General features: G+C 39.7%; 1 protein-coding gene across 2 annotated transcripts; it reads left to right on the forward strand.

The window, feature by feature from the left end:
* The first annotated feature begins 1,001 nt into the window (after positions 1–1,001).
* On the forward strand, positions 1,002–27,208 carry LOC134539807 (ARF GTPase-activating protein GIT1). 2 transcript variants are annotated; one of them, XM_063382089.1, is made up of 13 exons: positions 1,002–1,382; positions 4,373–4,619; positions 5,739–5,928; positions 7,081–7,211; positions 8,220–8,409; positions 10,913–10,985; positions 11,764–11,979; positions 12,956–13,164; positions 15,139–15,228; positions 16,315–16,446; positions 18,119–18,352; positions 19,985–20,197; positions 21,139–27,208. In XM_063382089.1, exons 1-13 carry the CDS (start codon positions 1,313–1,315, stop codon positions 21,322–21,324), a joined length of 2,181 nt encoding a protein of 726 aa, XP_063238159.1. In that variant the 5' UTR covers positions 1,002–1,312; the 3' UTR covers positions 21,325–27,208. The 2 variants fall into 2 exon arrangements, with proteins under 2 accessions (XP_063238159.1, XP_063238160.1); XM_063382090.1 differs by lacking the exon at positions 16,315–16,446 and having other exon boundaries at positions 1,015–1,382.
* Positions 27,209–27,418: the final 210 nt, after the last annotated feature.

The raw sequence follows: 27,418 nt of genomic DNA on the forward strand, positions 1-27,418 counted from the left end.
CAGCAGCTAGCATAAGGAGTTCAGTTAGGCCCTCAGGAGGCGGGTGCCTAAAAAAGGCAGTAGGTCGGGCCATACTAGATCCAATAATTTATGGAGGAACTCGTTGGCATCTCTTCCTGGGTGTAGCCTTTCATAGATTTTACTTTTCTGTATTAAACTTTCAACATACTTTCCTACCTTTTGTTTCGTGTCAAATAATTGGGGAGTAAGCTGCCATTCTTGGTTGGTTACCAAAGTAGTTCAGGAAACCCCCTGTGAACTCTTCCCAGTTGTAGTACAGCCCTTCATCGGTATTTTATCATCTAGCTGTTTCTCCAAGTAGCAATGGGCCTACCATGTTCACCCATTCGGTGTGTTGGATTGCTTGCGCCCATAAGATCTGCTCCTATTGTTGAATTGCATACCTTGTGTGGCTATGCAGTGGGTTGCTGTGCAGGTTTCTAAAGCCATCTAATGGTCGTTATAGGCACCACGAGGTGTTTTCTGCACTCCTGGAAGTGGGCTTATGCTCTGGTAGTGGCGTTGTGGTGTCCACAAGTCTATCTGGACTAAGATCACCCCTTATTGGGTACCAAATTGACTTGTCTTGAGTTCAGTCAGGGATGACAAGCTGGTTCATTTGACAATATTTCTCGGTGTAAGCAAACAGACAGAGGGAGGAGAGAAGTGGTCTCCAAAGAGTCGCTAACAGAAGGGCAAATGCCTGTTTAATTCTCGCAATTATTTCGTCCAGAAAATTAATTAGCTTGAATAATATAACAAATATCAGTGCTTTTATTTGTTGATTTTATATTGGTAAATAATTAATATATGTATGAAACAATTTTACTCCCGATACCATTCCTAACCACGGTGTTCCAAATACATTTGTTTACATTTGGATGCTTTCCGTAGGCCAATATTCGTTATGAAGAAGAAGAAGAAAAGAAAAAGTTGAAGAAGAACAAAGAAAGATTCGCTGATTTGAATATCTATAGACGTTGCATTTGGATTTAACACAGTTTGTGTGTTTGTATCTATGACTGTACATTTGTGATCAGCTGTTATTTGAAGTTTGTATAAATGTTAATTATATGGCAGTTAATTGAATGTAGCTAATAAATATATTGCAACCAAATCGGCCTAAAGTTTTTAAGAATATATTTACTGTTCCGTTATACACCTCGTTAATGGTGTACTGCTAAATAATTCAATGTTACCGGGTCTCATCTTTGCTCTATGATAGGGAAATAGGCGTTTGTCCGACGACTTGTGTGTAGGATGATGAGAAACAGACGAAATAGCGTGTGAAACATGTTTTTGGTGTACTAGTATGTCCTTTTCAATGTCAAAAGGAAAAATAAGAAGTGCTAATGACGTCTGTGCAGACTGTGGTGCATTAGGTGAGCATAATTATTATTTATACATATCACACTAGGGAACCTGTGGGTGTATCATACATAATCTTATACGAGAGGTTCCTCACGTACTTAATAGGTGTTTCTTCGGTAAATGTTGAAAATAGCCTAAGTAGAATAAACAATGGAATTAATTCTTGTTGTTTAATAACTGAAACATAAAGTTAAAGAAAACATGTTTACTCTGTTTACATTATTATTTTTATAAACTATCAAAAAATTTGTGATTTAGTGCATACATTTTATATCACATTGTGCACCTAAAAGATTAAAGGTAGATATAAACCTGTATTATGCATTGGAACACATTTTCACCACCTCACAATAAACTAATCAGCCTTAATAGGCTTTACTAAATAGTTAGTAGAGTTTTAAAGTTTTTTTTTTGTATGGGCTTATGACTTAAAATTGTATAATTAACTAAGGAAGTGCTTCATCGAGGTCTAACATTATTTTTGTGTAACTTCTACAGCAATTGCAGGCTATACCACTAGGTGCTGATTCGAGATTCAACTAGTGTATCATATTTTAAAGCCGGTTAAATTTAGAGTATCAAAGGGCAAGAGGAGTTCTAGGAAAAAACTTGAGGCTTGTTTTTTTTTGCATAGGCTGTACCTTCGACGACATCTGCAACCAAACTATAACTTGCCAGTTTTATGTGTTTGTAGTAGGAATCACGTTACTGAAACCAGATTATTCTACTGGATGTAATTACAACTTCTGCACTTGAAGCTACACCGTCTACACTTGTTTGAGTAGCTAGTGTAAAAGGTGCAGGTGGTGCGGATGGGCGGGAGTTAAGAGTTTGAATACACATTTTTGTAATATAGGTAGGTAGCATATTATCTTAGGTTATGCATAACAAAATAATCAAGTTAAAAAATGTTACAATGACAAAGAATAAAAAAATCACATGTACAAAAAATTTAAATGGAAAACAGAGCGAGAAACCAAATTTGCACCTAGAAACATAATTTTATTTGAATTTATAATTTTAAAGAAATGATTAATCATATTTTAAATCCTATAATGATAATATTTTTTCACGTAAAAATTGAACTAAAAATTAGCTATTTCAGATATAAACACACATAGGTAGGCTGAATATTTTATGAGCTTTCATACAGAAATAACCATGTGTACCTACCTACTTTCTACACCCACAACTTTTTTCTACTACACCAGCATTTCCCAATTTTTATTTTATTTTAAAGCACTCTAACTATACATAGCTGAATGAGTAGTACACTATGTATTTTATATTTTTTCCCCAAGGTTTTAAATTTTACAAACCTTAATAGTAAAAATGAACTACCTAATTTTATTTGAAATTTTTAATGTCACACTCTAATACACATGCACATATCATATCCAAACAAATTGTTACATATGTTTCAATTTAACGAATGTGCAGAAAGTATCCAAAGATCAAGTAATGGATTGAAAAATCATTTTTAAATTTTTTTTTCTGTATGTTATTAATAATATTAATAAATGAGCATATTCATTGTGAGGTTGACTGGTATAAAACAAATTGAGTAACAATTGTTAAGTTTTTTAAATAGATTTATTTAATGTTATACTAACAAGAATTAGGTAGGCCTATGTATATTACAGTTAAAAAAAAAAAATGGTAATTATAAATGTGGCTTGAACTCAAAACATTTACTGCAGTGTTTTTTTACATTTATTTACTAGCAGCTTGTAAAATTGTAACATGATTTTGAATTTGTTCTTCAATATTTGATTAGAATGACTGGTCAAAACTACATAAATTCTACCCTATATTAAGTGCACACCATTAAATTCTGATAGTTTAAATAATCACAAGTGAATATGGCCTTTCAGAAAATTGATAGCTAGTATGCGAGTGTGCAAATGTACAAGTACACAATTATGCACGCATGCAAGTGTGCTGTAATGTAAATATGCCATCGAGCACAAATTTCATCTGTGTTTTTTGCAAGTAATTTGACAGCAAAATTATGATACTTAAATTTGCCTTGCATTTTTTTGCTACACTCTGAGCTTTAAACGTTTAATTATGCTTTGATGGTGTTATCGCTTTGCCTTACTCTACAGGCAGTAAAGAAGTTTCACTTCAAAAATTGTGGAATGAAGGTAATCAATAGGCCGTAGAAAAAGTAGACAATGGAGCCAGGAGGTTTGCGAGCAGGGGAAAAAAGAACAGACGAACTACACATGAAGTTGTGTTGCCCCAGTGTGAAATGAGAAATGAGTTTGTAATTTGTTTGAAAAACTGACAAGAGGTGGATGGCCAGAAAGGGTTCCCAAATGTACATGTCCCTTCAGATAACGCTTAGCTACATCATGTCTGTCTCCTGTGCATTTTTCCCCTGCCCTTTAAACGTTGTGCTGAGGAAAAGACAATATACCTGTGGTAACGAGTCTTCTACCAGTCACGAATACCAGCGCTCCCCAGCGAGACAGAATCACAGCTGTGACCTTGAACTGAGCCCTGCTCTATGCCCGCTACACCTCTACACCTACGGGTGCCTATGTCAGGGTTTCTACAAACAGGGAAAATGCAGGGAATTTTAATACAACAGGGAAAACAGGGAAATACCAGGGAATTTTGCATACCAGACTAAAGATAGAAATTTTCAATCACATCTAATTCTGAAAATAACCCGAATTTTTGTATTCGGGGAATAATGTATACGACACGTCAAGGCTTGAGTGTAAACCATTCCAAGAGAATTGTATTATTTTCGACAGCCACTCAATTCGAGATCAAGTGAATCAGGGGTTGCAATAGTTAAAATCACTCACCGCTTCGTATAATTTGTTATTGCAGATAGAGAAAATATTACACAGGCAACAAATATGATGGCATGGTAGTCCTTTCACGTTATTTGTACTTTCACAGCATCATTTAAACTAGTAGGATTTTAAAAGCGTTAACGATAGCGAAGTGGGAGTGGTGACGGGGGCTTGTCGTTCCGTCCGGGCAGACCCGGCGTGGGCGTCGGTGAACCGGGGGATCCTGCTGTGCGACGAGTGCTGCGGCGTGCACCGCAGCCTGGGCCGCCACGTGTCCCAGGTGGCGTCGCTGCGCAAGGGCTGCTGGAGCCCCGCCCTGCTGCGCATGGTGCACGCCCTCAACGACAACGGCGTCAACAACATCTGGGAGCACGGCCTGCTCGAGTCGTCGCACGTCAGGCCCGGGCGCAGGAAGCCCCACGCCAAGGACCCGCTGCAGTGAGTGCATTCTGCTCCGTCCGGCGGTCAGGCAGTGGGGGTTTAATTGTTCGTCCAAGTGTTTAGGGCGCCACCGCATGTATAACGGGCATGTGGACCCGGCTACTCTGTTCCCAGGGCCGTGTGTGGCCAGGCCCGTTTCCCTCCGTATCACTAAAAAAGCTCCGAAATACGATGACAGGTGCGTGAAGCTCCTTCCTCTCGCGGCGCTCGTGACTCACTGACCGTTCGTCGTTGCTCGGCAACTCTTGGGAGCGGAGCACTGACGTACACGGGCGGGCGCGGGCCGACACACACACACACTTCGGCGGGCGGTCGTAGAGGGTGGTGGTGGTGGAAGGAGGGGGCTCGCAGCGTGTGAGGGGGGGAGATGGTGGCACATCGGGCTCAGATAGGGGGCAGCCCGGGACGATGTCTAGGCTTAACGCCGGGCTCTACGAATCCCAGGCACCCCAGGTTTGTCATTGCGACTAACTTCCTTCCAAGATTACAAGATAGAACTTTACAGCAGTTTTGATAACATCAGCCAATTTTGTTGTCACAAAATTTTGTTGTATAGGATTGTACCAGGGCGGTATTTAAACTAGTGTGCATGCATTTGATCTGCGGTGCGCTGCACAACATGAACTCGTAGATAAATATACGCTTAGTATGGATGGTCGTCAGCAACCCCCATGCACAGTTGGGATGGACGGTTGATGGTTTGAATTCCCTCCTGGGCATAAATCGTAATTAGTACTGAGCCGTTAAAGTCTTTGTGGTCTTGTCCCGAATAACTATAAAATGTCAAACATTAATTGTAGATTCTGTGTTCATACATAGCAATTATTTAGCAGCTTAAAATTTTTTTAGCTCTTGGAAAAACAAATAGAGTCAGACTTTTGTAATTTTCATACATAAAGAAATAACATATAGTACATTTGTGACTTCAAATTATATTTGAAGAGTTTTTTAAAGTACATCCAAATTTTTTTTAAAAAAAAAGGTTGTTTCAGAACTGCTAAAAATAAACTATAACTTTAAGGGGGCTGATTTAACTTTCGTAATCTTCACCTGTGTTTGTGAAAGAATTTCTTAACTTTTAGTTTGTTTCAAATATTTTTGTTTTTTTTCCCCCAGCCCGACAAAGGCAGAGTTTATCCGTGCGAAGCACCAGATGTTGTCATTCCTGTTCCGGGGCTTCAAAGACGACACCGTGGTCACGGAAGAAGACTTGAGCAGGCAGCTTCACTCGAGTGTGCGGACATCCAACTTGGAGACTAGCTTGCGACTTCTCATACAAGGGGCAGATCCAAACTATTTCCATGATGTGAGTATTCCCTTGAGTTGGTGATCATTTACCTTAGTGTCCTACTCATCACTGAACCAAATTATTATTATAATGTTTATAAGCATAAGCTTTTAGTGGTGCTTAATTGTTTCATTTCTTTGTAATATTTATGGAAATGCAATAATAGTGTCAATTTCCTGAATGGCTAACTGATTTGTGTGACTTTATCACCTTGTCGTGAGGGGGGATTTCGAATCGGCGTATGTGTATGCCTTGGTCGCCACCACGTGGATGGGCACGTGGACCCGGCTATCGACTCTGTCCCAGGGCCGTGACATCGCCGATGTGGAGCTAGGCTCGACTTTCCCCCGCTAGTACTCACCGGCCCGCTCTCAGCGGCAGGCACGCTATGTTACTGCTTGTGGGGTCTCTGTGCTGGAAAACTCGGGGTAGGGAATTGAGTGCAATGAGTCGGGTGAATATTGAGTTTCATCGGTGCTGAAACGTATAGTCAAACCTCGTGTATCCAGGTTAACTTGGACCAAAGTCAGTCCGGACGATTGAAAATCCGGAGAGTTAGTTTAATATGGGTAATAAACAAAACAAAATCCTTAAATAAGCAGACTTGCCATTTATTACGATAAATAAACTATGTTTTGTAACCAAAATACATAGTATACATGCCCTATATTGTTTACAGACGTTTAAAAAAAAAAAAAAACAGAAAAATTACTGTTCACATCATTTCTTAACAAAGAATTCTTCCATTTTCTTCTGTTTCAAACTTGTATGGCATTTGAACGAAGCACGGTCACGCAAACGCTTTATCATCAATTGTTCAGCTGGAGCGCTTTCTTAAACTCACTAAATAGCATTTTATTACAATGATCCTACCATCTACGCAGGAACTGTACATTGAATCAAACTAAAAAAAAATGAACATACTTGGTGTACTTGTTAGCTTCATTCTGGGTTATGTAGCTAAAAAAATTTATGTGAACATTAAATGTCCACACATCTGATCCCGATCACCCGGTGATCCGGATCAACGTGGTTTTACTGTACGTTAGTGTCTGAAACGTTTGTGGCCTGGGGCACGCATCTGGCAACAGAGGTGCGTTGTAAGGAGAGAGCAGACATCCCCACGCCCGTGCTGCCGGGGGCTGAGCTCGGAGCGTGCCGTGTGCGCAGGAGAAGGGCACCGCGCCGCTGCACGTGGCCGCGAGGGCGGGACAGCCGCTGCAAGTGGAGCTGCTGGTGGTGTACGGAGCAGACCCGGGCGTCCTGAGCGCCCAGGGGGCCACGCCAGCGGAGGTCGCCAGGTCAGCGCTCGTGCCGTTGGCTGGACCTCCAGCCGTCACCTTCAGAAAGATACACGCAATTTAAAAACCGCTGAAGATAAACGAGTGGTCTCTGTTAAAAAAAAAAAAAAAAAAGTAGTTCTGTTTTTGGATTTGGTTTTTAAACTTTATTTTTAGGAGAGTCAAAGGGGCCAAAATGCATGTTTATAGGAAGGAGATATCCGTTACAGGTTCTTGAATCCACTCGAGGGACTAGGATTACACCTTTATATTATTCCTCAGTCTTATAATGTTGTGATTATTGGTCAAGTATCATAGTCGCCCTATGCACGACGATAAGACTGCACACCAGTTCACACCTTACTCTTGGAGGCAGTATCGAGCTAGAAACACCTGTGAGCGTCGCACTAATAATCCCGCCTCACTAACACAAATGCACCCCTGACGAGGCGCGCCCCTGAGATATAATTTCCAATAAGCACGTTCCTTTACCACGTGCATGCGTGCCTTAACTAAATCCAAGACCATCAGTGTTTCTGCTACATCATTTTACTTCCGGCCAGACTTGTACATGTGCGAGTGTGGTCCCACGCTAGAGACAGGTGGAACATTATCAGTCAGACGTGAAGCCGTTTTTTTCCCCCCTATTTATTTCTGGTTGTCACATATCAGTATGGCAGATGTTTGTTTTTATTTGTACCAACTGTTCTAGCCTGTTTTTATTATTGACTGTAGTTAAGCAGTTTGAAAAAAAATTATACCAAAATATTACTGGTTTTATGTTTATATAGATTAAAAGTCCAAAACGAATCCGTATAATACAAGCAAAATGGTTATTAGTTGACATTTTTCTCCGATTTAACCTCCTATATATAGGTACAGATGATACATTTGTAAACAGACGGTCGCCATATTTGGTACGTGTAGTACACTGAAATCCCCCCCTTCCCTTTTGGCTTCACCCCGCTGGTCTAGAACCTGGACCTTGATGCTCATCCTGAATGTTCCCGTAATCTGTGGGCCACCCAGGGCGGCGGGCCACAAGGAGATAGCGGAGCGCCTGTGCGAGTGCGTGTACGAGCTGACGGACCGGCTGGCGTACTTCCTGTGCGCCCGCCGTCCCGACCACCCGGCGGGCCAGCACTACATCGTCCCGGAGCTTTCCGACTCCCTGGCGCACACAGAGACGGCCAAGGCCGCGAGGAAGAAGCTGCAGCAGGTACGGCCTTCTCCGCTGATCACTGGGGACGAGGCCGGACGGTGGATTGCGATAAAGCGGAAATAACACCTAAAACTGTCTCTCCCGCCTTCTCTGCTCATCGCTAGGGACGAGGCTAGACGGTGGATTGCGATAAAGCGGAAATAACACCTAAAACTGTCTCTCCCGCCTTCTCTGCTCATCGCTAGGGACGAGGCTAGACGGTGGATTGCGATAAAGCGGAAATAACACCTAAAACTGTCTCTCCCGCCTTCTCTGCTCATCGCTAGGGACGAGGCTAGACGGTGGATTGCGATAAAGCGGAAATAACACCTAAAACTGTCTCTCCCGCCTTCTCTGCTCATCGCTAGGGACGAGGCTAGACGGTGGATTGCGATAAAGCGGAAATAACACCTAAAACTGTCTCTCCCGCCTTCTCTGCTCATCGCTAGGGACGAGGCTAGACGGTGGATTGCGATAAAGCGGAAATAACACCTAAAACTGTCTCTCCCGCCTTCTCTGCTCATCGCTAGGGACGAGGCTAGACGGTGGATTGCGATAAAGCGGAAATAACACCTAAAACTGTCTCTCCCGCCTTCTCTGCTCATCGCTAGGGACGAGGCTAGACGGTGGATTGCGATAAAGCGGAAATAACACCTAAAACTGTCTCTCCCGCCTTCTCTGCTCATCGCTAGGGACGATGCTAGACGGTGGATTGCGATAAAGCAGAAATAACACCTAAAACTGTCTCTCCCGCCTTCTTTGCTGATTACTAGGGACGAGGCTAGACGGTGGATTGTGATAAAGCTGAAATATCACCGAATTCTGTCTCTCCCGCCTTCTCTGCTGATCACTAGGGACGACGAGGCTAGACGGTGTATTGCGATAAAGTGGAAATAACACCGAAAACTGTCTCTCCCGCCTTCTCTGCTCATCGCTAGGGACGAGGCTAGACGGTGGATTGTGATAAAGCTGAAATATCACCGAAAACTGTCTCTCCCGCCTTCTCTGCTGATCACTAGGGACGACGAGGCTAGACGGTGTATTGCGATAAAGCAGAAATAACACCTAAAACTGTCTCTCCCGCCTTCTTTGCTGATTACTAGGGACGAGGCTAGACGGTGGATTGTGATAAAGCTGAAATATCACTGAAAACTGTCTCTCCCGCCTTCTCTGCTGATCACTAGGGACGACGAGGCTAGACGGTGTATTGCGATAAAGCGGAAATAACACCGAAAACTGTCTCTCCCGCCTTCTCTGCTCATCGCTAGGGACGAGGCTAGACGGTGGATTGTGATAAAGCGGAAATAACACCGAAAACTGTCTCTCCCGCCTTCTCTGCTCATCGCTAGGGACGAGGCTAGACGGTGGATTGTGATAAAGCGGAAATAACACCGAAAACTGTCTCTCCCGCCTTCTCTGCTCATCGCTAGGGACGAGGCTAGACGGTGGATTGTGATAAAGCGGAAATAACACCGAAAACTGTCTCTCCCGCCTTCTCTGCTCATCGCTAGGGACGAGGCTAGACGGTGTATTGCGATAAAGCGGAAATAACACCGAAAACTGTCTCTCCCGCCTTCTCTGCTCATCGCTAGGGACGAGGCTAGACGGTGGATTGTGATAAAGCGGAAATAACACCGAAAACTGTCTCTCCAGCCTTCTCTGCTGATCACAAGGGACGACGAGGCTAGACGGTGGATTGCGATAAAGCAGAAATAACACCAAAAATTGACTCTCCCGCCTTCTCTGCTGATCACTAGGGACGAGGCTAGACGGATTGCGATAAAGCAGAAATAACACCAAAAACTGTCTCTCCCACCTTCGATGGTGGGATAAAGCTGCAAAAACACCGAAAACCATCTCAATATGCCATAAAACACCGAAATGCCCTAAAAAATTTATGAAATTAATCAGCATATTTTATCAAAACTCAACGCTGATTACGTAAGTGTAATCTTTTAATATATTAAATTCAATTATTGTAAATTATTTAGCCTTGAGCAAGAACCAAAATTCATGTATGTAGCAACAAGATTGGATTTTTTTTATTATTTTGCAATTTGTTACATTGTATGTGTTGGGCCAGCAAAGCAACACAAAATAGTAACAAATGAAAACTTGATGTTTATATGCAATAACTTTAAAGTTATTTTGAACTTAAATCTCTTACCCAAAATAAGTTACTCCGAAAAGTTTTTAGTTTCAAAATATATTTTTTTAAAATTTCCTTTGTTTATTTCTTTCTTTAAAAAAAGAAGAAAAAAATGCAAGTTTCACTGTTTATATGGTGGTTTGATAAGAGTGAAGCTTATACAACACTTCAAATTTTCAAATAGGCTTGCAGGGAAAAAAATAATATTTTGCTAAGGGTGGTGGTTTAATAAAAATGGGAGATATTTCCTATTTTCACGTGATTGTGCAAAGACGTGTAAATGTTGAGAAGAGTAAACTAATATTTATTTTATTTCTGCTGCTCAGTGGACATAGTGTAATGTTGGTGTGTGTGTGTGTGTATGTTCTCCAGTTACCGAACCACTTGTTTGAAGAGCTGGCCATGGACGTCTACGACGAAGTGGACAGACGTGAGACTGAAGCAAGTAAGTACACCTCTTCCTCTGCGACCGGGCGAGGTGGCGAAAAAGGGACACATCTGCACTCGTATTCGAGAGGACTCGTGTTCAAATCCCAATCCATCCATTCTGCATTCACTTTTTCTGTTTTTTTTTTTACCACTCCGGATAGTTCTGCCAGAGATATTATTATTAAAAGTTTTTTTTATTTTGTTTTAATGTTTTGTGTGTCAGACAAATTGGCACTCTTTTGGTGGAAAAACGTATTAAGAAATATTTTAGTATTTTATTTGTTAAATAATACATAATTTTTATGAATAAAAATTAGGTATGTATTAAAATTAAAAACAAATGCATAAAGATGTCTTATTTTAAAAATATTGGCTTGGAAATAAATCATAATCTCTTGTCTTCAATTGCCATGTTCTCTTATGTTAAAATAATCACTTTTGCAATTCCAAGTTTAAAAGTAAATTTCAATTTAAATATTTCTGAATCGAGTGTTTAATTTTATAGCTGTATATGTACCTAGTAGTAATATTATTTGAATTCAGAAATATCCACCGTACGATCGCAATTTTTTCCTGTGAGCAGGTATTAATTTCTAATGGAATTTTTTTTTAAATGGGAGCTAATTTTTTTTTGTTTTCTTTAACGAAGTTACGTGTCTCATAAAATATTGTGTACGTTTCTGACTCCTTTCATTCAGTTTGTATGATTTCACGGGTTACATTTCTCCAAAATCCTTTATCAGAACGAGGCTTCCCGGCCGCGAAAGAGACGCCGTGCATGTGTGTGCGCGCAGTCTGGCTGTCCGCGCAGCAGCCGGCGGACACGCCCGGCCACGAGCGCTGCGCCGTGCCGTTCCTGCCGGTCAACCCGGAGTTCTCAACGACGCGCAACCAGGGCCGGCAGAAGCTGGCGCGGTTCAGCGCGCGCGAGTTTGCCAACCTGGTCATCGACGTGCTGGCCGAGGCGAAGAGGCGGCAGTCGCCCACGGCGTCCGTGGCGCTCCCTCAGGGTACGTCGTCTGGGGCGCGTCTCATCCGTGGGGTCTGCAGCATGCATTCTAGTGGGCTGTCGCCGTGTTTTTATCGCGTAATCGTCGCACATTTCATACTAAAAACAAGTTTGAAAAGTAGGGGTGCGACATTTATGCGAGAAAAGAAAAATTTTTGTTAGGTAAAGTTATTCATGAACATAAAACCCATACATGGAGAGTACTTTTATTTTAAAAGTGGAGTGTACAAGAGCATGCCGAACAATTTAAATTAATAAGTCATGCAACAAAAAACCTTTCTTCAACTTCAAATAGAAAAACAAAATGTGAATGCGAGCTTGAACTATCGTCGTAGTACACACTTACCATGAAAGAGTGCGGGGCATCAAATGTAGTTAACTCGGCACTCGACAGAGAGCGCGCGCATTTCATGCAATCAGCGAGATATCGATATTCTACTACGTGTGCGCGCTCTACACGGGAAGCAACATAACCAAACACGAATGATGCCAACTAGCGGTACACCGCGGCGACGCAGACGAACAAAGGTTATAACGTTTAAAAACGTCTTTAAAAGAAAATTTACACATCAGACAAATTTGTTTTTTCGTTAATTAAATAAATAAAATAAATAATTTCTGAATAAATATTAGATTTATACTTTAAAACACATTGTTTTATACGGAAAAGATACCTACACAAAACGCTCGGAATCTAATAGCAGGACCAAAAACATCATGCAATGTTTACGCGAGAAGTTTTTTTATCCAAATTTTGACGCCCTAACATATGGGTGTGACGATTATGCAATAAAAGAGGGTAGTCTCTCTTTCCAATGAACGATTTCTACCATTAATGCTGTTCTTGGCGTGATTTCCTCTGTTGCCAGATGTACACCATAGAGCGTACAAAAAATTTATAATGGAATTAAAAAAATTTTAAGATCTATCTGTAGGTGTCCAGATTCACTCATTCCCTTCCCTGTTTTTTTCTGCAGACGAAAGAACTGTACAGGACAGCAGAGTGGCGCGACGCGTCGGCAGCCTGGTTCCGGGGAAGAAAGATGCTTCGGACGACGATGACGAGCCCCTGTACGACTGCGTTGCCTCGGATGATGACTACCTCACCCCGGAAGAGATAGCTCGGCTGGCTCAGAAAGTTGGGATCTCTAGCTTACAGCCGAGAGAAGAACGGGAGAGATCACAGGTAACTACTATTTGTGTGGCCTGATCCATTCAACCGTATATATAAACTTTTTTTTCCTCTCTTTTAATTATCATATCCAATTGTAAGTGAATATTCTATATTTGAAACAAAATTTCATTCGCCTTCATATCTTAAATGTTATATTCCATAAGGAAAATAACTTAACGATTCTGAAACAATCTTTTAGAGGCAATCTTAAACAATATATATATATTTTTTTAATTTTTGACTGAAGTCTGTGATTTATTTCGTGAAAGAAAAGCATAGTGTCCCTATCCACAAACAAGTAGGCACTAATGAAGGAAGGGGATTTGTCTTTCTACCAATGTTCACTATGTATAGGCAGTAACTTTATGTCAAAACTCTCTTTACTACTAATTATTTTTACTTAAGTTTCTTTAAGAGTATATAATATATACATATTATGTTTTTACTAATTTGGGAAGTAGGGAGGGCAAGTAATTTGTTTGGTGACGTCTTTAAATCACTTTTTTTATGAGTGCAAAGCTGAGCGTTTATATTTGTGTATTTTTCGTAGTCTAAAAATAAAAAATAATGATATTTACTTGGCATTTTGCAGGTAGTACTTTAGTTGAGAGCTTTGAAAATGTTATTCTGTGCTCTAAAGTTATTTTGAAAACCTGTAATGCAAGTCTCTGCTGTTGGAGAATACGTACCTATAACATGCTGTTGTGCTATTGTTTGATGATCTCAAAACTGTAATAAAGCTTGGGCTATATCCAAATCTTTTTTTCAAACAAACCTTAATTTTTTATATTCTAATATATATATATATTGTAATACTACGGTATTATCAGACTAACTGAAACTGTTTATTATTGTTTTACGTTCGAGGTTAATACCGCTTCCCGATACTTTCGGCAGTGTTTTGTTTTGTTCCACGCATGGCGGTGCGCGCATCTCGTGCTGTGTCGTCATGACTACTGCTAAAATAAATAATCGCGCGGCGTTCGGAACAGCTTTAACGAGCCTATGCTTGATTGATATTGACATTTCATTGGCTTCATTAAAAAGGACGCTAACGTGTCGCGGCCGTGATTGGCCCTTTTCAATTAACAATTTAATTTCGGCAAGAGAGAAGAGAAGAGAGTGGAAAATGACGCCATTTAGTGCGTGTGGTAGTGTATTCCCTCTGGGAATATTTTGTTCATGGCGATGCTAATTTCGGCGTTATTGGTCTGGAAATTACGTCAAAATACTGGGCAATGTTAATTGACGCCCTGTAATTGAATGCAGAATAATCGCATTCAATTCACGTGAGTGACGAAGTATTTTATGAACGACATTAAGCATCTATAGTTAAGGTATGGTCTGCATCATCGCTATATAATAAAATTGACGTAAATTTTACCGTCAACGTAAACGAACTGTAATTTTATAAACTTTGGATTATTATAAAATTAGTAGAACATTGACTTTCGGCGATTAACGGCAAATTTACTCACATTAGCACAAACTATATGTACACAAGTCCAGAAGTCTTTTGGTTAGGCGTTTCATGCTCGAGCAAGCCGGAGCAAAACCCCAAAACTTTTACTCAGTGAATAATTTCAGGAACTTTATTTATTTTGTATTTTTTTCAAGAGTCAGGTTATCTACGACATCCCATAGACTTTATTTAATATTTGTTTGTTTGGTTATTATTTCCATGACTCGAGGTTTCTCATTATGATTAAAACAATAAAATAAGTTTTTTTGTGTTATTTTGTTTTTAATTCTTGATGACCTCTGGCGCCCTAGTATTAAGTCCTGGAATAACGTTCTGAGTAATTAAAAATGGAAAATCTTAGTTTCATCACGTACACGTTTGTGTACAATATATATATATATATATGTGTGTGTGTGTGTGTGTGTGTGTATATATATTTATTTATTTATTTTAGCAATGTTATAAAAAGTCATCAGTTGTTTACTTCTGAATTTCATTAAGTGTGTGCTGTTTTTGTTGGGCAGACTTTGGAAACTGCACCATCTCAAGAGGCTGAAACTTCAAAAGCATCACCTCCTGTTTGCCAAAATGGTCCTGTTGAAAATAAACTGAAGGTAACTACCTGTATATTTGTTATCATCATACGTAAGTTTAACTTTTAATTACTTGTTTACATTTGTGCTCAGCATTTTTTTTTCTCAGTATAAGAATAGCATATGCATCAACACTGACGGAGCATATCATTGCATAGGTTTATTAGAATATTGCATGCATTAAAAATATGGCTTTGGTTAGTATGTTTTATTCCAACTTGTACACACAAAAGTTTATATTTTACCACACTACTATGGATTCACTTGGTATAGAAACTCCTAGTCTTGACAAATAATAAATAATTTTTAATGCTTACCAACTTGATAAAATATGAAGTGGGCGTAATCCCACACAACACCAGTTATGAACAAATTTAATTAAGTTTTTAGTATAAGTGTTCTCACAGTAATAACTTAAATGTGTCGTCATTTAAACAAAATTATGGATGTTGTGGGTATGGTCAGGTCATTTCTTCAGACCCAAGATTCTTTCGATGCTACGGGAAATTTCTTTAAAGGGTCAAATTATGTGTTTATAGGCAAAAAGGCACATTATTTTAACTTAATAACTGGGGTTTTAATAATTTACACTCTTACAATATTCTTTTCAGTTTTGAACTAGGGTTGTGCAGGAGTGGATGTTTCAGTTGGAAATTTTCAGGTGGGAAGTATTATTCCCCATGGGACAGGTATGAAAAATCTTTAGTGAAATAAAATAGGCTATACTTATTGTGTAGAATCTAGATATTTCCTGACATGGCCATCCTGATGGGAAAAAAACAAACCATTTTAGGGCTTTTTTGGTAGTTATAAGGCCATCAACGTGTGTTTTTCATGTGTTGTTAATTCACACTTATGGGGTCAAAATCTAAATTTTTAAACATGAAAATCTCTAAGAATTGATGTGAATGAGACAATTTTAAATCTCAGTGAAAAATAACTCGCTATATAAATAACCCTAAAATATTCCAAACATTTATGGAAAATATTTTCCTTCCTAATGGAAAAATATTTTTTGTGATCACAAAACCTTTTTGTGTGAATTTTGGGATTCTACACAGTCCTTTTGAAAACATATCATCCTGTTATAAGTTTTTTTTTTTTAAGGATGTTGGCAGCTTTACCCATTTTGGTGAAAGTGCAATTTCATGTTTGGAAGATAATTTTAAGAAGCAGCTGGCTGATTCAGAAACTAAGATAGATCATTTGAAGACTGAAATTCAGATGCTCAACTCAACGGTAAGTCTTAACATTAACTTTATACCTCTACTTGAGTAAGAGCTAAACTTTTTGGTAGGTTATTTACTTTATTTACCTGAAAATAATGCAATGATTTTTACCAAAACTGCTGAACTCAACAGTGGGAGGCATATTGTAATAGTAAACTTGTATCTTGCCACTGGTAGAACGTGAGTTAAAAACAATGGGAACAGGTTGAAAAACTACACACACCACATCGTAAATGAGTCACTTAAGCCACTTTAGACGGCTTGTAATATGTACTGCCTCCTGAACCTTGAAAACTGCTTAGTAGCTGACTTTATATTACCTTCCACTTTATATTACCTTCCACTTTATATTACTTGTCTAATTTTACAGAAGTTGTTACATGATGTGGAAAAAAAAAATTTTTGTGGGATTTCATCATTCACACTATTCAAATACGACTTTTGTATTCGCAAATAATGTGGTATTCGTTTTTTATTGAAACTAAAAAACTGAATTTTGCACAGGCCTAGTTTCCAATGATTATCCAGAAGGGAAGGTTGTCACCCCGTCAGTTACTGTTCTTTCGCTTTTTCATCTGAAAATTTTCACCAGTGGTAATGATAAACAGAAGCCACAATTGAAAACTATTACTTTGGTTTTTTTACGTGAAAGACTTTGTCTCTATTGCAGAATAAAGCAAAAATAATTATGTTAACCGAAGTAGCTTGGCTTCTGGGTTGTAGCCGTGTCCTTGGCGAATAATTCTCCGACGTTTCGGTCGACATTGCAGTCACCACCATCAGGGAGCAGTTAACCTACTGATGTTCTTACAGGTTATTCTGCCTTTATGATACTCGCGCCTGAGGGGAAGGTGCTTCCTGATTGGCTGCAGCTGTGGACCAAGCAGAGCCTTCCTTTCTTCTGGTTGGCTGGGCTGTTTTGCCCATCAATGTCGACCGAAACGTCGGTGGATTATTCGCCAAGAACGCGGCGACAACCCAGAAGCCAAACTACTTCAGACAAGGGCCGTGAAAGCCTGTGAACATTATTAAAGGTTTTTGTGCTGCGGCTGTAAAACTCGCTCCCTGATGATGGCGACTGCAATGTCGGTGAATTATTTGCCAAGGACACGGCTACAACCCAGAAGCCAAGCTACTTCACAAAAAACTTTATTTGCAAAACAAACAAAGAATTAGAAGAAGGAGATGTCGTCCCAAGCTTTCATAACTCCTTACGCACCCTCGCCCTTTTGGCTCCTGAAGTCCAAGGTTACATCGGCAGTATCATCGTCGCTTAAGAAACAACAGCGCCTAAGAGACTTTATTTTCGAAAATTCGTTTTTTTGGTTTCGCCGTGGAAACACATGCATCTAGCGTCTTCTCACGACATTTTTAAGCACGTTCTATTGATTAAGTATGTAAATCTAAAAACAGAAAACAATATTATGTTGTGTTATATTTTCAATCGGCGATTGGAAAAATTAGCTAACGACATTTCATTAAAATTTATTAAGATAATTTATTTAAAAAAAAACTTTTTGAAAAAGGTAAAAAAAATTTTTTTTTTTTTTTTTTTTAAAAAAAAAACACTTGATCTGAACCGCTGTGGTGTGAATGAGCCGACCCTGGCACCCGCCGCTGGAGCGTGTCATGCCGTGGAGAGTTGTGAGTGGTGAGTGGTGAGCACGGCCGGGCGGGCGCAGGTGCAGAACCTGGTGCGGGAGAACGCGGAGCTGCGCGGGTTCATCGAGCGCGCGGGCCTGGCCTTCCCCGCCCCGTCCCCCCTCCCCAACGGCCACGCGGAGGCGGGGGTCGCGGGGGTCACGGAGCCGAGGGCCGGCCGGGCGGGCTCCCAGCGGCCCACCTCCATGTACGAGCCCCGGGAGGGCCTGTTCCACCGGGGCGCGCCCGCCTCGCGCAGCTCCAAGTGGGACAAGGTGGGCAGCCCCTTTTTGTACCTGCACGAGCGGTGACGATAGAGTTTCACGACACGTGTTTCTGTGCTGAAGGGGTTAGTTTCCTTAATTAGTTTTCTTTAATTTTGTCCTTTTTTTTTGTTTTTTATTACAACTATGGTTGAATTTCTGTACAGTGTAATTGGCTTCATACAGTTTATCTCTTTTCGTTTCATTTTTTTTTAATTATTCCCATTTTCTACCAATAATGAATATCTAAAATAAAAAAAATTTATTTTAAATGTTGTAATGAACCACAGTAGAACATCGTTAATTCGTGATGGTCGGGACCGAGATAATCACGGATTACCGAATTTCACGGACTAGCGATTAAAAGCCCAGAAGGTCTTGTCAAGCTTCTCAGACACCGGCGTGCAGCTGGGTTAAGGCCAAGGTCATGTGACGTAACATCTCCCGAGGCTTACTGCGCCTTGGCAACAGATGGATAAAAAATAATAAACTCCCCATTATTCGTGTTAATTGGGATCCGCCGATGCCCGGATAATTGAAATCCTGTAAAAAAGAAAATAAACCCGGATAATCTGTTCACTGTAAGGGCCGTCTTCGAATTAGTGTTTCAGGCTTAAAAATATATGGCACTGCCTAGCCATTAGTTCACGGCCATTTACAACAGCCGAAGAGAGAAAGATAAGATCGTGCTGACCTTACAGACATAAATTTTGGGTATGCCCCCCCTCCCCCCAGTGTCAGCCGAATGCCAGCCAGACACGTCACTCGCCAGGCACCTGCCATGCGTTGGCGGTATAAAGTAACTCAGCAGCACGTGAAACAACATTCAAACAAACGGGAGACGGGAAGCAGAAGTCAGGACATCCCTCTCAAGTTTAAAGAGTCACAAATGTGACAGTTGAAAGGGGGGCGACACAAAGGGTGGGTACAAACAGCGTTGCAGAGTTCGGCGGCCGACGCGACGGCTTGCAGTGTTTGCCGGCCGCCGGCCACCGTGAGGTTTATATTAAGCGCTGAAAATTTTTACTTCTCTTTTTTTTTTTCTGCACTTTTAAATCGTCCCGGATTATCCGATTCCCGAATTAGCGCGTCACGGATTAACGAGGTTCTACTGTTCAGTCACACCTGTGTTTCCGTACCATGTGCGTCTCTGCCTAAGGACGGGAGCAGATAGCAGTTCCCGAAACGTCGCTTGTTTCTGTTTTGGTAAAACTATTGTATTTTTTTGTCTTTTCGTTCTGTCGTGTTTTTGTCTCGTTTAAACTGTTGTGCTGAATTATTTTGGTTTCAATATTTTTGTGTTGTCATCATTTGTGTGTTTTTTTTTTGTTCACTTAGTACTTTTTTCTTTGTTTTTTCTTTGTTTGTTGACCATATTTCTGTTTCGGAATATTTTGTGGTGTTTATATTCTTGTTGACAACAGCAATTGTTTGCTTAATTTTGTGTGTTTTTTGTCTATCTTGTGTATTTTTATTTATTTTATTTATTAGTTTTTCTTCAACAGAAAAAGTTCTTAGCAATGGCGTATGTCCAAAAACTTACATCAAGTTCTACTGTAGAGCTTATTAAATGTGAACTGGTAGCTTGCCGGATGCTCGCAGGCGCGCGGTGTGCGAGTGGTTGCCGTGTGTGTCCCCCGGCAGAGGAGGGAGGCCCCCGGCTCCGCGGCGACCCACTCGCTGTGCCACTGCGCGGGGCCCGGGCGGGCGGACGTGGTGCGCTGCACGGACCAGGTGACCAAGCGCGTGCAGGAGCTGTGGGCCTCCACGCAGGGGCTGGGGCGCGGCGAGGGCTTCGCGCCGTGCGCGGACCGCGTCAGGGAGGCCGTCCAAGAGCTCACGGCCCTCTTCTCCCAGGTGACTGCCTGCCGAGGCCGAGGAAAAAAAAATTTGGCCAGGAACTGTTTTTTTGGTTCATAATTGGACGTAGTTATGCAAGAAGGAACCAACCCACAATTTTGTTATATTTCATTCGAAAATAGTACAAAGGTTGATCGTAGCGTTTTTGCTGTTATTATATCAGTATTTATACTAGACCATTAAAAACTATACCCACATTATGTTATCAATACGAGAATTACAATTCATAATCAACTTTTAACTTCAAAATACTCGGAATAGGTTTTCGTGTGGGTTGGTTCCTTTTTGCGTAACTACGTCCAATTATTTTTACAGGTTTTATTCCATGTGCTTTCTGGGAAAGGTTGACATTAGTAAAAACGAGAGCCTGTTTTTTGTAGTGTATTCGTGTAAAAGAATCGGGTGGGTGTGTTTTTTGGGGGGGAGGGGGAGAGAATTTGAAAATCACATTCAAACTTATAAATCATCAGCAATCACATAATGTTTTTTTGGAATATCGTGGTGGTGAATTTTTCAGGTCCCCCATTTGTTAGCTATCAGATTAACTTGTCAAATCACACATCGTTGGCTTACTATCTAGACCTCCGAAGTTGAGTTGAATAGATGATCAGTAATTCATAACCGAAATAACGTATGTAAATTTGCGGTGTGATTGAAATAAATTTTAGGTCAGTTGTTGATTCGAGTAGACCATTGCGTTGCATAACTCAGATATATTCCATCCCTTGGAAATGCATCATCTACATTGTGGCTGCACTTACTAAGGGTGTGACATGTGACAGTCGTACCCCGATGTGACGACGGATATTCCTTACACAAAAAGAAAAAAGGAAAAAACCTGCAAAAAATCTCTCAGATGACTGTTGCAATTAGTGGGGGTGTGCAGAAGCTGTCCTGTGTCACGGCGCGAGCGTGCGCGCGTGTGTGTGTGCGTGCAGGCGGCCGTGGACGAGGACATCCGCGCTGCGCTGACCACGCTGGCGGGCAGCGCGGCGCGGCTGCAGGCGGAGTGCACGGGAGCCGTGCCGGCCGCCGACAAGAGCTGCTTCCTCCAGCAGGTGCGGTCGTGTGCCTACGACATAGCCAAGGCGACCAAGCACCTGGTGACCCGCTGTGGGGTGTGATTCCCCCGGCTCCCTGGATCCCCTGTCGGCGTGATCTTTGAATATATACACACAGTATAGAAGTCGCCAGCCCAGGTTAAAATTTCTGACACGGTTTTGAGGTAGCTGGTTCAAGTCTCTTGGTAATAAAATCCATCGGAAACCTTAACAAATTAGGTATCTAATACGCATAGATCACCTTTAAAGTTACGGTCGGTTAACAATAAGTACTTGAATTGCAACCTCCTCCTCTTCCCCCCCCCCCCCTTCAAGTCATTAGTTTCTCTCTTTGTGGTCTTTTTGTTGCCAACCTCTTTTACAAACGCCATGCTGGAACTCAATGTAGCACGAGCGACAGTGACTGGTACAAGCACCGTGCTTGCGATGCTTACCTCTCTGCGCGAGCGGATAGGATCTACTCTACGTTTTTCAGGAGCGCGTGATGAGCAGCTTGGGAACTTCACCGCTGCAGTGCGCTGCCGTAACGCCCTGTATCGTCTTAGGTTGTCATTTGCACGTTAGAGCACAGCACTGTCGCCCGCTGTCATTCGCCCGCACACTACACCGCCCATCATTCACTGCAGCTCAAGGTCGTTCAACGGGAGGGGGAAGGGGTGTTTGAAGAGTTCGACACTTGTCCGCAAGGGACCACCACAAGTCGATGCCCTAGAGATGGTGGCGATTGCGGCGGTGAATTAACCAACTACCTCAAAACCGTATTAGAAATTTTAACCTGGGCTGGCGACTTCTATAAAGTATATATATTCAAAGCTGTTAGCGAGTTGCATGCCTGTTTCTCCCTCTCTCTGTTGAACCTACGCAGTATTGTTGTGCAAACCTGTAGAGCCTAAGTGCGTGGCGAGATAACACACACATATATTTTTTCATGACGCGGGGATGCGCGAAGCGCAGAACTATTTTCACTAAAATATATATATATACATGTTTATATATTCCGTAACTTTTTTTGCTTCCTGTGACTCTTCGCGAAGCACTCGTTCAATTCCTTCACACACTAGATTCTAAAAGCTGTCGTCGCTCCCGGTTTTTATATAGTGTTGTTACCGTGTCGATGTCCTCAGTTTAAACAGAGATGTTATTGGTTAGCTTTAGTATATTATTGTTACTTTGAGCACAGACCCCAAATGGTGACGTGAATTTTTAAGGTAAAAAAAAAGACGTGTGTATATTTATTAAAAAATTTTTAGAGTTTATAACGTTTTTAATGTTTGGAACCGTACGTACTTGAAGTCGTTTTGCTTGCTGTTATGAAATGTTGTAGCTTTTGCAAAGTTATATTAAATGCCTCACAGTTTCTACGTATATATATATAGTCTATTCCAAATAACATTGTGTTATTTGAGGGTGTTATGAAGTGTCAGGTAAAGCATGGATTGTGCATGATTGTATGTCAGTTGAGGAAGAATTATGAGACGCTTCATTCACGTTTACACCGGCAAAAGAAAGCACAGGTGTGCATGTGCCAAATAAATGGTTATGCTCAAAAATTGATTGCTTTCAACTGATAACAAATTCTGAGGAAATTAAAATAGCTGTTAAACCTCCCTGCAAGTAAGGTAACTAATAATACAATTACTACAGAACGAACTAAGAATCGTGCAGTATATTTTAAAATTATGTTTATATGCTCAATAACATTTGTATACTTTTTTTTTCTCCTGGCTAGAGGTCGATCTTGTTTGCTATCAGATTGAGGTTTTTCTGTTTCGCTACTAGAAAAAAAAAAATCACGAAAGCCGTGAATCATTTGGCTGTTATTTTCACCATTGGCATGACTGTTGCAACTTATTGGTGCTCGATAATCCAGCAAAATAGCACGTCATGCCTGTGGTCCCGAATGTGCTGCTGTATGGCTGTATAATGACTATAGGAACTATCTTGAAGGCTTGCTCAATCTTGGCTGAACTAAAAATCCCAGGCTTACAGATTTTTATTATTTGGAAATAATTTTATAATTATACAAAGTAAGTAAAAGTTGTAAATTATATACCAACGTAATCAAACGGGTTTAGGTTACTTGATGTTTCGTAAGTAATGCAACTTTGTCTAAAGCTGCCTAGTTTTTATGCTGGCATGAGCACATTGTGGTAAATAAACATGACTTAGTATTTAATATAATTATTGTCTTTTTTTTTTTTTTTTTTTTTTTTAATCTTTCAACGTAATGATTTCGGTGTAAATTTATTGATGGATTGGCAGATTCACTATCTTATAAATCTTATTAAGAGTTACGTCTGTTTAGTAAAACTAAATTGTAAATTCTACATTAATACTCGTACTCATAACATGAGAGTCAGCAATTTGATCCCAAAAACCCTGCATGGCTCATATTTATAAGTCCAAGAAGCTTTTGTGGTTTGATTTGTGAATAAAAACCTCAGCCTTTAGTTTGATAAAAAATGATTATCATCAGATATAAATTTTCACTCAACGTTGATTTTTTATAAAAGAGATGTGATTTCTAACATCGAAAAATATTTTCACATAGAACATTTTAGACTAACTATTAACTAAAGTTTGGTTTACATGGTGCTTGTTTTTTTATTTGTTGCACAGAATTTGTTACGTTGCACTGGTTATGAGTAGTGTCAACTTTCGTATTTTATGTAGTTATTTTTATCTCCTATGGCGGATTGCTTTTTGAATCAGACCACTAAAGTCACGGTGGACCCGTGTTCTTGTATCCGTGTTTATTGTGCTGCCTTAACATGGTCCGTAAAAACTAGGCCATTGTGTAGTATAAAGTCTTTACTCTTGTTAGGTAAATATTCTGTGGTCCCTTTGGCAATTTTTTTGAGTTTTCACTGCAGTTGTCAGCTTTTACAGTACAGCGGGTCAAATTTTTTCAGTTGATTTATAGTTATGACCATTGATGGCCAACTCTTCTCTTTTCAATGCCCAGATATTATTTCTGAAATTAATCAGAGGGCCAGACACATATTAATTAATATCAAATATCTTACTGCAATATTTAATGTTGTTTTATTCTGTACTCTGACCAATAAATACAGTATGTGGCATTTGGTAATGAAACGAACAATAATTATATTTAATACATTATATTATATTTAATACATTATATATAATTTACAAAAATAAACCTTGAAATGTAAGATGTATAACCATGGAATTATATTATTTAGGATAGAGGTTTCAAAAATTTAAATGATATTTTTATATATATGTTAGAATATTACAGCTTCCTTATTGAACATACGTGTATGCAGAGACGGATAACACATAACAGAATTCCTGATTATATTTCTTTGTTGAAGGATCCTTTAAATGGACCACACGAAATGATGCTAAGAACTGGATTCTAGTTAGCCATCACTGGTTTAGACAACTAACAAACAATTAAAGTTTACTATGTACATTGCGATAATTAAGACTTTGTAGATGAGGTATCACCAGACTTATGCACAAACTAGATAAGTGTAAAAACATTTTAATGTATTTGACTCTCATTGTGTCTTTGCTAGTGTGGATATAGATTCTATACATGTTGGTTGCTAGTTTTGTCTTTCTGAACTGAAAATGTAACACGCCATAGGCAATTGTTACTTTTTAATACACAAATTTCCTGAGTTTGCCCTTAACCAAAGTATCATCAAATAACAAATGTATTGCAGATTCACTTATATGTGTAATTTATTTTTACCTTGTATAGCTAAGTCTGTATTTTAGGTAATTAAATGATGAATATGGCACAAATTTTAAACAGGAATTTAGTTTTTTGAATTAAGATATTGTTGAACAGTTTTTTTTTCTGCAAAAATTAAAAAAAGATGTTTATTATAAAGATATTTGCAGTTTTCTAGATCCCATTGTTTATGGGATGATAATGTTAACTATATTTATGTTTATAGCAGTTTTGTAGCATTGCTTATTAAATGTTATTGGTACTGATTTATATCAGCCCTTTTGCTGATACATATTTATAGTAGTAAATGAAAATTATGTTAGTTACATTTTATTTGATTATGTCAGCACAATGGCATTTGCACGCATGCTGTTAGTCTGCTTCCCATTCAGTGCAATATGGTTCAACCAAGTTCTGATATTTGGTGGAAAATCAGTGCAAATATTGCAAGTGCATGTATTATGTTGAGGCATAGAATTCTTCCACTTGCGAGAAGATTAAAAAAAAAATGTAACTTTGCAGCCACAGTACCCCTCTGCCAGTCTGGTTGCTTTCATTGTAGTCTTGCAGGATGTTTCAAAATGTTTGAGTAGATAGAAAATGACTGGGCAAGCCCAAATCACTGTACAACACATGCTCGTAACTCAACTGGTTAAGCGCCAAAAGGAGGTACGTGCTGTGTTGTGAAGTGATGAGAAACAAGACGGATAGAAACGGAATCTGAGATGGGACACCAATGAATATAAATAAAACTCTTTTTATTCATCAACTTTCAACTACACAAATTCCACATCAGGCGGTATCTACATACAGAAGGGCCCTGCATATGGATCACACCCAGGGTAGGAAAAAAAAATTAAACCAGGTTTTTATTTATTTAATTATGTAGTTATTTTGGTTCTTAGCATGTTCAAATGAAAGCCATACAACAACCCACCACAGTGTCGTGTTGATAAGACAAGTTCACTTCTCGCATAAAAATTCGGTCCTGAGAGATCCACAAAAATTATTTTTTTTCGAAAAATCACGCAACCTTTGAACAAACCAGTGAAGTCCTGGCTGACTTCTGTAACCTAAGTGTTCTCTGACTGTAATAGCCCTTGCTTCATCTCGCTTGTTTCAGCATCAAACACACTCTGTACTCTTCCCAGAACAGTTAGAGATGTGCCGCGGAACACTGCAGAGTAATTGTAGTGCAGAATACGTACTGTTGCCAATAACACCTGCAAGAGAATATAGGTAGTTTGTGCACAAGTAGTATCCAGTAATTGAGAATCACACCTGTTACGGTCACACTTTCAGTGGCGTAGCCAGGATTTGTGTATAGGGGGTGTTAAGAAGCATGCCCCCCCCCCCCCTGTATTAAAGCGGGGGGTCCGGGGGTCCTCCCCCAGGAAAATTTGGATTTTAAGGTGTAAAATAGTGCTATTTTAGCAGTTTTCGGTAATTAAGTTTAAATATTGTAATGGTAAAAATTTTATTAATTTTAATATGAAATTTGTTTGAATGATGAATAAAAAATTAATTAGAGATTTGGCGCTGGGGGGGGGGGGGAGTTTGAACCCCTAAATCCCCCCCCCCCCCTGGTTACGCCCCTGCACACTTTTAGGTGTAAAATTTACTAATTGCATTTTATTTAACATGTTTTCAACTAATTGGTTATACTGTAAAAGCATTTTTTTTAAAAAGTATGCATAATTCAATGCCAGTGAATGTCCATTCATTTTTTTACTTTTCTCTTTTTTTGTAAAATATTTTTTTTGCAAAAATCCAACATATTGCAACTTTCCTGAGGTGTCTGTATAAGTCAGTAAAAACGAAAGATTGGGGGAGGGGTGTTGGCTGCTAGTTACTGTCTCCAAGACAAAAGAAAATGTCCTGTAAATTATTTTTATAAAAAATGTTAGCAATGTATTGCTAGTTCCTTTTTGATTTTTACTTGCTAGAGCACATCACTCAGCAAAATAATCCCTGTAACTATGCAATGTCCATCGAATGGACTGAATTAAGTGCTTTTGATTTTAGCTACCACAAGTGTTAATGTGGTGTGTGTTTTGTATCACAATTTGGGGTGTGTGTTCTGAACTGAAATAATTATATTGTGAGTCATTTGTGCCTTAATTATCATCTGTGTGTGTGTAACATGTTAGTCTTTCTAATAGGAATTAATCTAGCATACTATTTATACACTGTTGTACTGTTTTGTTATACCCAAAACATGACATCAATTAATGAATTTAAGTTGTAGTTTTATTTATTTTCCTCTCCTATTAGTCTTGTTTATGTACTATGTACTATTAAGATTTTTAATTACACAGAAAAAATATACAATTTAGTATTTATCCCCTATATGCTTTCTGCCACATGCAGAATTACTGAAATGAATAAATTTGTCCTGATCATACAGGTGCATTGTGAGAGATGACATGAAACTACTCTTTTAAATACATT

This window comes from Bacillus rossius, chromosome 16 (assembly GCF_032445375.1).
Source record: "Bacillus rossius redtenbacheri isolate Brsri chromosome 16, Brsri_v3, whole genome shotgun sequence".
NCBI classification, from domain to species: Eukaryota; Metazoa; Arthropoda; class Insecta; order Phasmatodea; family Bacillidae; genus Bacillus; species Bacillus rossius.

Coding starts and splice junctions, on each gene's coding strand:
- LOC134539807 (XM_063382089.1), top strand. CDS start 1,313: ATGTCCTTTTCAATGTCAAAAGGAAAAATAAGAAGTGCTAATGACGTC. Junction 1,383..4,372: donor TGCAGACTGTGGTGCATTAG/GTGAGCATAATT, acceptor CCGTCCGGGCAG/ACCCGGCGTGGGCGTCGGTG. Junction 10,986..11,763: donor CAGACGTGAGACTGAAGCAA/GTAAGTACACCT, acceptor GTGTGCGCGCAG/TCTGGCTGTCCGCGCAGCAG.